General features: G+C 42.3%; 1 protein-coding gene across 1 annotated transcript in view; it reads left to right on the forward strand.

Annotated features, from left to right (window-relative positions):
- The window catches only part of LOC138286355 (zinc finger protein 845-like), a 367,802-nt gene that overhangs the window by 112,497 nt on the left and 241,414 nt on the right, over positions 1 to 13,891 (forward strand). The window contains exon 15 of the mRNA XM_069226512.1: positions 2,275 to 2,358. Coding sequence (XP_069082613.1) covers positions 2,275 to 2,358 — 84 coding nt within the window. The remainder of the gene's footprint in view (positions 1 to 2,274; positions 2,359 to 13,891) is intronic.

Genomic DNA, 13,891 nt, shown 5'->3' on the forward strand with positions numbered 1-13,891 from the left:
ACCGCCGGGGTCATAATGACCCCCTATGTTTTAAAAAAAATCAGCCTTTCAGGTGGAACATGTTTTTGATGTTACTTACAGACATATACCTGGTTCCTCATGGGAAATTGGGCCACTCTTTTTTGCAGTAGTGAATGGTGCATGGTTCATTTTTATTAGTTTCACATTGTGCTTGCGTTGCCTCAGCTACAGTGTCAACAATGAGTAATCAAGGGGACTGAGTGTTTAGAGTGGCCAGGAGGATATTAACTATGGAAAGGTTTGAATGCTTGTTATAAGGTATGTGTCTTTATACATATGTTGAGCTTTCAGAAATCAGTCTTTATGCAAAACAGAGAGTTTGGTAGGGATGAGCCTTAAAACACGATCCCCCATCAAGTTCATATTTCATATTGCACAGCTCCTGTAGTCAGTCGGTGGTGCATGGTGAACCATAAACGCTGCAGTAGTTGTTGGTTTATGATTATCATCAAAGTTGTTAATGAGCAGACCTCTAGAAATGCATCTGTTGATGGTGCTATGTTCATCCTTAAGACTGTGGTGGCCTCAAGTGCACTGTTTTTGTGAGGCCTTCTTGGGTCTACAAGGGTTGTCCATCTTAGCTTAGTTTTACATTTTACACATTTCAGGCTGACATCACTTTTTAGCAATGTCATTTTACACACTTCATGCTTGGACAATGTAATTCTGAGAATATATTGTACATGCTGCTTTTTTTTGTTTTTAGTAAGCCTTTCTCGACATGTAATGTGTACACTCTTTTCAAGGCTAGGAACACAGAACAAGATATCCTACTGATTGCGTTGCACGTGTGGAGACAGCTTCTGACATCTAGATATATCATTGTATCAGAGCTGTGCCTGTAACAGTGTGATTTTGATTATATAAATGATGGACTGCCCTACAGGGGGTTAGAGGAGCACTCTGGCCACTACTTCCCTGGAACAAATCCTGTGTTCGACACGCAGGTCTGATGGTGATGATTTTCCATCTTGCAGAGAAGGATTACCAACCTCACTCTAGACCGCTCCCTGGCTCAGCTCTCCAGGTTTGGGGGTCTCATGCTAGCCTCCTAGATGAGGCAGAGGGTACATCTGCTGTGCTCTCAAAGTGTAGATAATAATAGGTAGGAAGATATAGCTCTAAGATTACCATGGTTGGACTGTTTATTCTTTTCGCCATTTTAGTGATGCTGCTTACAATGCATTGTTTCATCTGCCTAATAATCGCAGCTCGTTCTGTCTATGCAAGAATACGATTGTTCCAATAAATGTTTAAAAACCTTTATTCATATCTTTCTTGTGTTTACCCTGGGCATAAATGAGTAAAACAACAAAAGGCTAAGATCTATTTCCCTGACTTCCTTGGGAGTCAAGAGTGTCATGGTGGAGGTTGACGAAATCATCTGTTACCCTGGTAAGGTTGGGGGTTCAGGTGAGGCACTATGAGCTAGCTAGGAATTGGGTTGACAGTTCCTGATGGTGTAGACAGACTCAGTCCTCTCGTTCTGAAGTTCTGTCACCCTAATAAGCAGTCCTACCTCTTTAGTGGGAACTGTATAACACTGACCCTGTAAGATTCCAATAGTTGAGTATGTAAGGTTAACTCTTAAGGCTACAGTATTTTACAGTGCTTGGTTGGCCCTTACAGCTGCAGCCTTCTCTTATATTCCCGTTAGTTAATTTAACCCTATAAAAAAAGTTTGTATTCCCATGTGCTTACGTAATCTCTTTTGCTATTCAATTGGTGAATACAAGGTATATCATAATGACCTTAAAAACTTAGAATGTACTTTTGAGCAAATACGTATGTACGTTTCTAAGAGTTAGTGCTGCAATATCAATGCTGTGAGGAGAGTACGGCATATCATGTTTTTAAAAAATTGGCAGGAAGAATCCACACATAAAAAAGTTAAAATTCCCTTGAAGGGAAACCTTGCAAGAGGATTGTCTGTGTGCTTGGGCTCTGTAAAATATAGTGCCGATTTATTTCCCCTAAACTGAATGTTAGAAAAAAATTGTGTTTGGAATATATGCCGCAAGTGCAGGCATACATTATAAAGGCATTTAATAGATGCTACTCTAACAAGCTATGATAGTTACTAAGCTGACCATGTAAAAGAGTTTGGGATCAGTGGATTTCTAGACAGTTTCCCCCTTTAATACCCTTTAATCTTCGATACATTATTGCCGTCTTTCACAGTTAATTATAATTTTTGGCATTATTTCACCCTATAAAATTTACCTCCTTGCACCTGTCTTTGTTAAAATATAGGCATGCCGTACTGCCCAACAGATGAGCAAGAGCCCTTCTCCATGAACCATCAGCATAGTGCAAGGGCAGATTGTCACCCTTCTGGTGAGTAGAGTGTTATTTTCTACCAGTGTTGCTTATAATGTTCTTCAAACATTTAAAATTGTATTAATTTTTAAAAAAAGGTTCTCGTTGCTACATGACCAGGCCTGTGCTTGATTGATGTGATCCTTGATTGCTTCTATTATTGCTCCTAAAATTGGACCAACTGCGGTGGTTTTGGCAAGGCTGAGAAGATATTATATAATTTGTGTAGGGATATCTGTAGGTTCCTCTAGCAGCAGCCCTCTTCTTTGATATCCTTTTGCTTCTGTTTGTAGCATACGACTTTCACAGGTGAATAATTATCTTCTGAATCGTAAAGTCTTTTGTATCTTGCATTTCTATAAACTTAACTAGTCTCTTTCTGTAAATCAGTGTCTGCTAGTTCAGAAGACATTAGTAGCTTTTTTGGGAACTCTGTCCATCAGAATAAGTTGTTTGGCAACTAACTGGGCTTTCTTAAGAGCCTTGTCTTCCTAGCAAATCCATGCTCATACTGGTCAAGACAATCCTAAAAGCATGTCTTCTGAATGCTGTTTGTCCGGTACTGTTTTCCTTACTCTTGTCTGCTTGAAAATCTGCACCAAGCTTTTGAAGCAATAGAGTCAAGGCATTTATAGCATGGTGAAGTGACTTTCATAGTAACTCAGATACACCAAAACGTTAGACCCTTTCCAGTCCCGGAACTCACCCACTCAACAAACTGATTTTTGAAAAGGTGAGATGACATTAGTGCACTGCTTTTCATAAAAGGGAGTGTGCTCATTTACATGCATGCATTGCCTGTGTGATACTTGTTTGTACAAATTCTGTGTTTAGCAGCCTTAAAAGCATTTCTTGATCCCATTGCTAGATGGGATAGTTGTACCTTTGAAAACCTTTAGATGCAAGAAACTCTTCTTTTGGCAAGGCAGAGTTGATCTGTTAGTCATCACCTCACCAAGGAGAGCATCTCACCCCACCCCTTTAAAGACTACTCTACATCATGAAAAATTCAACACCTCCTAAAACAGATTTTTTCCCCCCAGAAATTATTATGAAACACCTTTTAACTGAAATGTAGAGAAATGTGGTTGCATACCAAATCAAGAAACATGGATCCTACCCACAACATTCTCATATATGGTGGTGGTAGTATAATTACTGAATGGTTCCACAACATAGAGGCCTATTCACAAAGGTAAATATACATGTATAGATTTAGTGCTTGTACGTTTACTCTTAAACTTTTGTGTACATTTACTCCTTTGGGATATTTACAAAATCCCAGTGTAAAGTTACACAGAAGTGTAGAACTGGGAGTGGAGCCAAAATTGTGAGTGTAAAGTTACTACTGCCAAAAAGCAGTAAGCCTGGCAGCACATATGGCTAGCCATTGCTGACCGAGGCTGGCTCAGTTTATGGTGTACACTGAATCCAGTCATCCCTTAGTGATAGTGAATAAGTGTCCAGATAGCAGAAGCTCTCTAGGGGTAGCCGAGGAGAGTAGCTGAAGCTTATCCCTTAGGAATGTAAAGCACTTGCAATACCACAGTAGTCAGACAGTAGCTCACTCACAAGAAACAACTACACAAGTGTTGCAAAAATAAATAATACTTTATTACAGCACCCTTACTAAACTAGCATTGGTATATCTCCCTTTGGAGATAGATACAAACAATATATACACAAAATAACCATCTGAAATAGCATAAACATACACAGGGCCCTAGGGGAGGGCCAAACCATATACTAAAAATGTGGAATGTGAAATAGGGACCCCCCCAGCCAAGGTAAGTGTGGTAGTTAGGTAGGGGCTGAGGGCAGTTAGAAACACCAGAGGTAAGTACAGTAAGTGCCCCCAGCAACCAGGTGCAAGGTAGTTACCTACCAAGTTGTCCCATAGACTAACACAGAGAGTAGTGGCTGGAGTTTGTGGAATTCAGGACCCTTCCCAGTGGACCCCAAGGAAACCAGCAGGCAAGAGGATGGATGGAGAGTGGCCCCACCCCAGGATACCCAGGAGACGGAGTACCTACACCAGGGACCTGGATGTAGAGGGGAGAAGGGGCTCTCTCTGAAGTCTGTGGATGCCCCGGATTGTCCAGGTACTATCACGACCCGTGGACCAGGCCGATGGAACCCTGGGACGGATTCTGGACATGGAAGACCTGTGAAGGAAGGGGCAGGATCCAGCACCCTTTGAGGTGCCCATGTGTTGCAGATGGCAAAGCTCACCCTGCTGAAGGTGAAGTTCCTGCAAGCCGGTGGAAGGAGGAGTCAAGGTGTGGGATCCAGGAGCTGTAGAAGATCCCAGGAGTCACCTACTAGCTGTCCCTCGCCGGTTGCCGAGAGTTGTAGAAGAATTTGCAAGGTTTTGGGGACCAGCAAGGTCAGGGAGACTCTACCCAGGAGGAGGCCACAAAAGGAGGCCAACAGAAGTCGATGGAGCCCCCGTGAGTGACCCACAGACGCTGCACACAGGGAGTCACAAGGAGGCCGTACCAGCCCAACAAAACAGAAGTCCCACATCGCAGGGGTTCCAGGAAAAGGGCTGATCTTTGGATTGCAGAGTTCTTGAGGCTGGGGTTTCTTGAACCCTGAAGATCTCCCGGAGGAATGGTCAACAAGCCTTGGCAAGTGCAACAGTCACGGTGCACAGGGGTTCCAGTCCAGTGGCAAGAGCAGGGGCCCAGAGTATCCCAAGTTGGCTAGAAGATAAGCAGGACTCAGAGGAGGTCACCGACTCACCACCTGTGTTGCAGAGTTGTTGGATGTCCGTGGGACAATCGACCCCACCAGCCGGTCAACGTTGTCTTGAGGTGCCTGCGGTTGCAGGGGAGTGACTTCTTCACTCCAATGGAGATTCTTCGTGCTTCCTGCAAACAGAGTCCTTGTGACCCCTGGAGGATGCACAGCCTTGGATATTGCAGAATTCTTGCAGGATCCGGAGAAACAACGTTTCAATGGGAGCCTTCCCACCAGAAGCAGAATTGTTCCGTTCCAGTGCAGATCAGCAGCGGTTCCAGAGGCCAGAAGCAGAAGATGTCTTGCAGAGAGTTCCTGATAGAGTTTTGCTCAACAGTTCTGAGGACCCACCCTTGGGGAGCCCTTACTTAATCCTAAAAGGGGATTGGTCACTCTCTGCATAGACCCACCTATCAGAGGGGGTCAGAAGTCATCTACCTGGCCTAACCAGTCAGATGCTCCCAGGGGCCTCTGCCCATCTTATTTTCAAGATGGCAGAATCAAGTGGTCACCTGGCAGAGCTCTGTGCATCCCCTAGGGAAGGAGCTGGACAGGGGGTAGTCACTACCCTGTCATTTGTTTAGTTTTGCACCAGAGCGGGAACTGGGGGTTCCTAATCTGGTGCAAGGAGGGCACCAAATGTGCCATTTAAAGTGGTCTGGTGGTGCTCAGAGGCCACCCTACTCCAGCCCTAAGATACCTAATACACAGGGAGAGGTGGTCACACCTCTCACTTGCAGGAGATCCTTTGTTCTGCTTCTCCAGCCTGGTTCACCAGTAGGAGGGCAGGACAGTTTTTGGGGTCAGCAGCATGGGCTTGACCTGTACATGTTTGATACCAAACATGCCTAGGTTTGGAGAAGCCATTATGTGGTTGGACCACTCATGATGACCAGTGTCCACTAGATACCTTGAGATGGCTTCCCCACACCTACAGAGCCCAGGAATTGGCCTGGGGTCTTAAGGGGCACCCTGTTCATGCAGGCATAGCCTCGCACTTAAAGACATGTACCCTGCCCTTGGGCTGAAGGGCCTACCAGAGGGGTGACTTGTAATGTCTAAGTGCAGTGGTCAGGTTTGGTGGTAAGAGTGCATGCACCCATTCACGCAGGCTGGAATGGCAGGCCTGCAGACACAGTTTGCATGGGCTCCCATGGGTGACACAACACATGCTGCAGCCCATGGGGGATCCCTGGTGTACCAATGCCCTGTGTACCTAGGTACCATATACTAGAGACTTACTTGGGTCCACCAGTATGCCAATTGTAAGTGTAAAAAGTTACCAGCAGCTAAATTCAGGGGAGGGAACACAGTCCCAGTGAAATACAGTCCAAACACCAGGCAAAAAGTGGGGGCAAATATGCCAGAAAGATGGCACTTTCCTACAACTAGTATTGCAGCCTTCTCCTATAGAAAACTTTGGAGGCAAGGACTTAAACATTATTTCCTAAGGGGTTCTACATAAATTATTTCGACTTTTTAAATATATATCAAATTCATTTAATATTAAATCATTCAATAATAATTGATTTTAAAATATTTCATTAATTTTTTTCCATTTAAAAATACATGTAACTTTATAAAAAAATAACTAATAATCAATATAATTTAAATGAATTCCATACATAAATTGTAGTACTTTTTAATCTATAATATAAATATTTTACTTTAAGTGGAATTTTCTTGTTAAAATATCTGTAACATTTAAATAAATTATTTAATTCAATATTAATATAGAAACTGAATTTAGATTGATATTGAACATACAGATATTTTAACGATGTTTTTCAAGTTAAAAAAAAACCATTCAAAGTTTCCCTATACTTTACCATAGGAAGATATCCGCCCATGTGCTAGCGATCTACCTAATGTAAAATATAATAATAGAAAAGTGAAAACATTTATCAGACTTAATTTATTGTAAATATATATATTTATCAATTATTGTGATATTTATTTTAAATATGAAAGTAAATACAATTACAGCATTGTAACTTGATTTAAATTTAAAACGTAATTATTTAGAACAAATTGAATGAAAACCATGTCTTTGAAGTTCAAATTAAGACAGATTCCCACCAAATCTGAAAAAAAATTGTGTATTAAGAATTATTAAAAATGATATATAGAATTAATTAAAAGTACCTTGCTTATGTCTTAAAAACAAATGTTATATTAATTTCTTAATTTGAAAAAATCTTAAATAAGTTAAAATAAATGAAAATATCCTTTATTTTTAGATACTATTTTAACATTAAATTAAATATATTTATAGTTTTAACTATTTTTCCCAAATAACTTAATTTAATGTTATCTGCTTTGGGGATTTATTTTAAGTCCCTGTCTGCAATGTTTTCTATAGGAGGGTATTGCAGTACCAGCGGTTGGCCATGTATGGTGATGGCCTTACTCCAACCCTGCGCTGGAGTACATTTCCTACTGTTTTAGGTCTTTTTTGGCTTTAGTAACTTTAGAAGTGCAATTTGTGATTAGAAATGGACTTACTGTTTTGTGAGTGCGTGAACTTCCTTCCCTAAAACTCCCCAAGCCCGACCTATTTTGTAGTAAATATGCCCCATTTTTCATCCACTCCCCAGTCCCTCCTACATTTACAACTAATTACTAAACTTACATGTGTGATGACCTCTCATAGAAAAGATGGGAGAGGTACAGGTGAACATTTACATTTTGCCTGTTTGTTGATTGCATTTGGTAGGTTTTTTTTGTACTACAAAGTACTACAAAATGTTGTGATTCGGCCCCTACATGTGTGGCTGGTGTAGATTTATCTAGTAACAGGTTAGTTTGCAGATACTACAGTAGTTTCGACCTCCCATTCCCAGTGCAAGGAAGGCAAGTCAGCTAATATTCTTTGCTAGACTAGGATAGGATACATTGGTTCTGTTTGTTAGACCTGTATTGTCCTCAGTATACAATCTGCACCAGTTCTCCTTGCATTTGTGTGCTTGCATGACAGGAGTCTGGAAGTCAGTGACTTTAATGTTATTGGCCTGCAATACTGTGAGAGTCAAGCAGACCATTCATTTTAAATATTATTATTCAGCCCTGCCAAGTTTCCCAGGTCCATGCGTGATGTGCTCCTCCAGTCCAGGGTTTTTCTTTGAATTCTGGAACTTGTAGTTTTGATTTTTCAATTATAAAAGACTGCAAGTCCCAGAATGCAAAGGAAAAAAAAACCTGAAGTGAAGCAGCACATCACGCATAGACATCGGGAACTAGGCAGCAATGATTATTCAAAGTGGAAACTATATGCCATCACTTACAAGAGAAAATCTTTCTATTGTTTGTAATAGTTTGGGTGCTTATTTTATAGTTGTACTTTTGTCTTTAGTATTTTGACTTGATACTAATAGTAGCACCACTCATTTTTAGGTTGAAGGCTGCCAGACAGCTAAGCTTTCTGGTTTGCTAAAGATATCTTGGTGACATTCAGAATGCTTTCCTGGCAAATGCATTCCACCCGTTGCTTACCATTGGCTTTGTAGTTTATAAATCACATTTTCTTGCTTTCTATTTGCTGGCTTTATTTGTTTTAGGCTGTCTAGCTTAGTTCGTCCCTCTCAATGAGCAAAGCTTCCAGCTATTTCCTTTGTTAGTTTCAGTGACATTTAAAAATCCTTGCTTGCTAGTGGTCAGTCATGCCTCTTTGTCCCTCCTTCTTCTGTGTGGGAGCAGGGACCAGCTACTGTATAATTACTCTTTGTCCTGTTTATCTGACTGTAGGAGACTTTTTTTTTTTTTTTACTTTGGCTCCTGCACCTGTCCAGGAGAGCTTCCCTTTTCATTTGCAGAACATTCTTGCTCTGAGCTTAGCTGTAAACATGGCTATAAATCAGGCTGTTATCTTGATCACATTTGATCTTTGTGGGCTCTCTGCATCATCTCTCAGTTGCCTGGCTCCAGCCGTTCCTTGGTTTGAATTTTCTTTACGAAATGTACCTGCCAGTGGTCACCAGTGCTGAGAGCAAGGGCAGAGGATCGCTTGTAACTGCTTATAGCCTAGGCACCCAGCTCTACCAGGGCTCCGCAATCCTTAGAGACAATGGCCACTTCTGTTCCATACTGGGATCCCACTTGCAGCTCCATCAGTGCACCTCAATTCACACACTCCAAGCCCTCAGCTGTGCCAGTGCCAGGAACCCCACACATGCTGTCTGCCAGAGCACCTCAGTTCTTCCAGTCAGTACATTCTGCTGCTCCAGTACTGGGACTGTAGTTGCAGCTCCATCAGTGCACCTCAGTTCACACACTCCAAGCCCTTCAGCCATGCCAGTCCCATTAACCCCACACACGCTGTCTGCCAGAGCACCTCAATTCTTGCAGTCAGTACACTCTGCTATTCTAGTACTGGGCCCTTGGGCGCAGCTCTATCAGTACATCTTGGTTCTACCCCGACAAGGTCACTTTCTTCGTATACTGGGACCCCGTTCACAAACAGTTCCATTACAGCAGCTCAATTCTTATATTTAGTCCCAATGCCAAGCCAATACTGGACCCAGAAGAGCAAAAAATAGCTCATGCAGTGCACCTCCTGTCTCACTGTTGATGAGTACCACCACAGCTTGCCAGAATCAATTCTAAAACCCACACACGCACACCCCAACCCCCCCTTGCAATACCAGGAATTATACGGCGCTCCGTTTCTCATTCCTCACCCGCTGCCTTCCTGTTATTCCAGAACTGGGCCGGGACACAGCTCTGTCTATACCCCCAATCCTGATCTGAAGCACCTCAATATTGCTGTATTGGCATTCACATACAACCTTAATGCACCTCCTGTTGTTGTGCACTGCCCTCTGCTGTTCCACACTCTGACTTCTGTTTGAGGACGTTACTCTCAATGTTTTCTTTCTCAACCACTTTTCTCTTTTCAGCTCTTAAATTCCACACGTTAAGTTTAGCTCTCTTTCAACTGTTTATTTCTACTCTTCTCCCTTTTTAAAAAGACATTTCCTCTTCCCCCTTGCTACCTCCTCTCTCAAACTCCAGAAAACTTGGTTATTTCTTTCCATGTTTCGTTCCTCTCTTTTTTTTCTTCATCAGGCGTTCATTCTTTCACTATCTTTTTTCTTCCCTTCATTTTCTCTTTGTTTTTTTTTATTTGCTCTTTCCTTTGACTCTGTATGCGTCCTTTTTTTTTTTTTTTTTTTTTTTTTTTTAGAACTTTCTTTCTTCCTACCTTTCTCTGGTGTTTTTCTTATCTTTATCTGTCAATTCACGTTTTACTATAAATCCCTTTTTTTCCCGTCTGTATGTGGAAGCCAGAAGTTACTTGTCGAAATCCATAGTGCCAAAGTGGTTTTTCCATTCTCTGTCTGTGAGAAATGTGTCAGTGCATACATGCCCTGGTTCTTTCACTGCTTGTTTCTCTTACCATCTCTCTTTATATCTCTAGTGTTAATTTTTCTCTTTCTTTTCACACTTCTTGCATTATTGTTTCCTCTTTATCTTGTTTGCTCGCTTACTCCCCTTTTTCTTTTGTCTCGTGTTTCCTCTGTTTCTTCTCTTAGCTGTGTTTTCATTTTTTCGTTCTTTCTTTCTTCTATTTCTTTGCGACCCCCCTTCTCTTTCTTCCTTTTATCTGTTGTATTCCTTTCGCTTCTCTTATTCTGCCCCGTCCGCTTTCTCTCCTGAGGCCTAGTTATCAATGGAGCAACAGGTGCAGTGGCACCAGTGCCCGAGACCTACAGATCTCACTCAACTGTAATTATGGCTGTATTTTCCTACCGAAATTCCAGTCAACCATTTTCCTTTTTTACTCCAGGGCCCATGACACCGGTATTCCGCCGCTTGTACTCTCCATCTTTACTCCCAACTCCCTCTTTACTTTAATGTCCAATCCGTCCCAAATTATCTTTTTGTTATGGTGTTTTGAGCTTACACTCTAATGCCAAAAGTTTATTTCTGATATAGGTTTATATGATTGTATATGTTTTAAGATAGAAGAAGAAGGTAAGCGGAAGTGGTTTAGTTAAATGCTGGGCCACTGGAATTATATGGCAGGAAAAGACTAAACTATGAGGCCAATTTATGTGGCAGAAAAGTCCAGTTATGAATTTACAGTGCCAATAGCTCTAACTCAAGAAAATGCGAGACCTATTGCATCACAAATGCTTCTTTTATTCCTACGTACCTCTTTGAAGAATTGTGATTTACAATACTTGAAATCTTAATTCTCTTTAAATCTATGCATGTTCTGGGAGACCCGGTTCCCTTCCTTCCATACTGGATAGTTAGCTTTTTCCACCTAAACCAACATTCATATGATGTAATCATATGAAAAATACAGGAAACAATAAAAATATGTATTTCAACCTTATTATTCTTATCCTCCATGGTTTTAACATGACTATTTCAAATACCTGCTAAAATAAAAAAAAGGGCATTGCCTGGTAGACTACTGTGTTCAAGGCTCCAGCCATTGTTCCCCAAACACGTGTCCATCAGTTTCATTCTTGTCCAGTACTTTACCGGAAGTCATGTAGTGTGTAATCCCGCAGTAGTCTGCTGTTCATTATACCCATGGTCCTTCATCTTTGATACCAGTAGTGCCTTAAACCTAACATCTATCCACACAATTTTGTTTCCTTGTGGTGTTTATCTTGACAAAAAAAGACACAGCAGAGTACATTCTTCATTAAAGGTTGCTGTCACATTTCTGTTTCAGCCAGTACTCCTGGCATCCAAACAATCTTCACCAGACTATTCTTGCTATTTGAAGTACTTACACTGCAGAAGCTACGTTATCATTAGACTCCGGAGTAGGCCAAAATCAGGATGAAAAATGTGATGGGAAGAAAGTTTGTATGCTTTTCCATCACAGTAGCTCATCTGATAACTCCCTCACCTTGGAGATTTGTCAAAACAATCATGAACTCACCTTTTGTAGGAATCTGAAAACCTTATTGTTCAGAGCTTAATTTGTTACTCCTGCAGTCTGCTGTGCTTCCGCTTTAGCACTGGGGGGCCGCTGGGTTCTACTCCTGCAGTCTGCTGTGCTTCCGCTTTAGCACTGGGGGGGCCTCCGGGTTCTACTCCTGCAGTCTGCTGTGCTTCCGCTTTAGCACTGGGGGGCCGCTGGGTTCTACTCCTGCAGTCTGCTGTGCTTCCGCTTTAGCACTGGGGGCCCGCTGGGTTCTACTCCTGCAATCTGCTGTGCTTCCGCTTTAGCACTGGGGGGCCGCTGGGTTCTACTCCTGCAGTCTGCTGTGCTTCCGCTTTAGCACTGGGGGGCCGCTGGGTTCTACTCCTGCAGTCTGCAGTGCTTCCGCTTTAGCACTGGGGGGCCGCTGGGTTCTACTCCTGCAGTCTGCTGTGCTTCCGCTTTAGCACTGGGGGGCCGCTGGGTTCTACTCCTGCAGTCTGCTGTGCTTCCGCTTTAGCACTGGGGGGGCTGCTGGGTTCTACTCCTACAGTCTGCTGTGCTTCCGCTTTAGCACTGGGGGGGCCTCCGGGTTCTACTCCTGCAGTCTGCTGTGCTTCCCCTTTAGCACTGGGGGGCCGCTGGGTTCTACTCCTGCAGTCTGCTGTGCTTCCGCTTTAGCACTGTGGGGCCGCTGGGTTCTACTCCTGCAGTCTGCTGTGCTTCCGCCTTAGCACCGGGGGGCCTGTGGGTTCTACGCCTGCAGTCTGCTGTGCTTCCGCTTTAGCACTGGGGGGGCTGCTGGGTTCTACTCCTGCAGTCTGCTGTGCTTCCCCTTTAGCACTGGGGGGCCTCTGTGTAGCCATTTGCTTTATAAATCCAATTAACTAAACTGTTCCCACCAATTTATGTGTCCATTATTATTCAAGTCGTATAGCTAAGCAGTTGGATGGCTTCTCCATGCACACCTCCTATGCTTAATCATCCTGAGTAAGATTTTTATCAAATAGAATTAAAAAAATTAAGATTTGATTGTGTGCAGTCATGCATACATTTCCTTTAATTATAAGTTTATATTTCAGACTAGGTTATTTCTAGCCCTGTGTGAAACGATTGTAGCATTGATAGTCTCTCAGGTTTCTGACAGGTGCATGTTCTTGTAAAGCACCAGCAGCCTTGGATATTGTCAGTCATTACTATGGTGATTGCACAGTAGGAGCTGCAAAGAGATGCATTGATTACAGAGTTGGAAGGCACGGAAAATATGGCGGAACACACAAACAATATAACCTAATGGAGGTATTGAGCTGGCACAGAGTCTAAGAATGACTTAATTCCATAAATATACTCCTTAAATACTTCTCTAAGCACACAAAGGACAGCCTCACTTACCTACAATTATGTTACAAGTGTTACCTACAAGCAGCCTAGAAGCACTTCATTTTATGCAAACAAAACAGCCTACCTGAACATCCCTTAACAAAATCTTGCTAAGTCTAAACTTGGCTTGCATAAAGGAAGTGAACGACAAGATGGCAAGGGACCTAGCCTAGGGAAAGAATCGTAACCTATGGACATCTTTCTTGATTTAACCATCTCACCCAAGCACCTTTGCCTTGGTTTCCTGCATTCTGACCTCACTGTGGCACATAGTCAGGCCACTACAAAACTATCTTAACTTAACTGTCTTGCACAGTTTGTAAACCATTGTAGGGAATTGAACCCAAGCAATCCTACATTGTCTTAGTATAAGCATACTTTAATCGAGCGCACACTTTTCGACAAATAACCAAGGTAATTCATTTATTAGCTGACTCCAATCAATTATGAAGTCGGGTGTTAATACCCTATGAACAGAATTTCAAAGTGCAATATCAATCTTCCAATGCAACTTTAAAAGTATAATTTCTCCCTCAGAGCTTGATA

This window comes from Pleurodeles waltl, chromosome 3_2 (genome assembly GCF_031143425.1).
Source record: "Pleurodeles waltl isolate 20211129_DDA chromosome 3_2, aPleWal1.hap1.20221129, whole genome shotgun sequence".
NCBI classification, from domain to species: Eukaryota; Metazoa; Chordata; class Amphibia; order Caudata; family Salamandridae; genus Pleurodeles; species Pleurodeles waltl.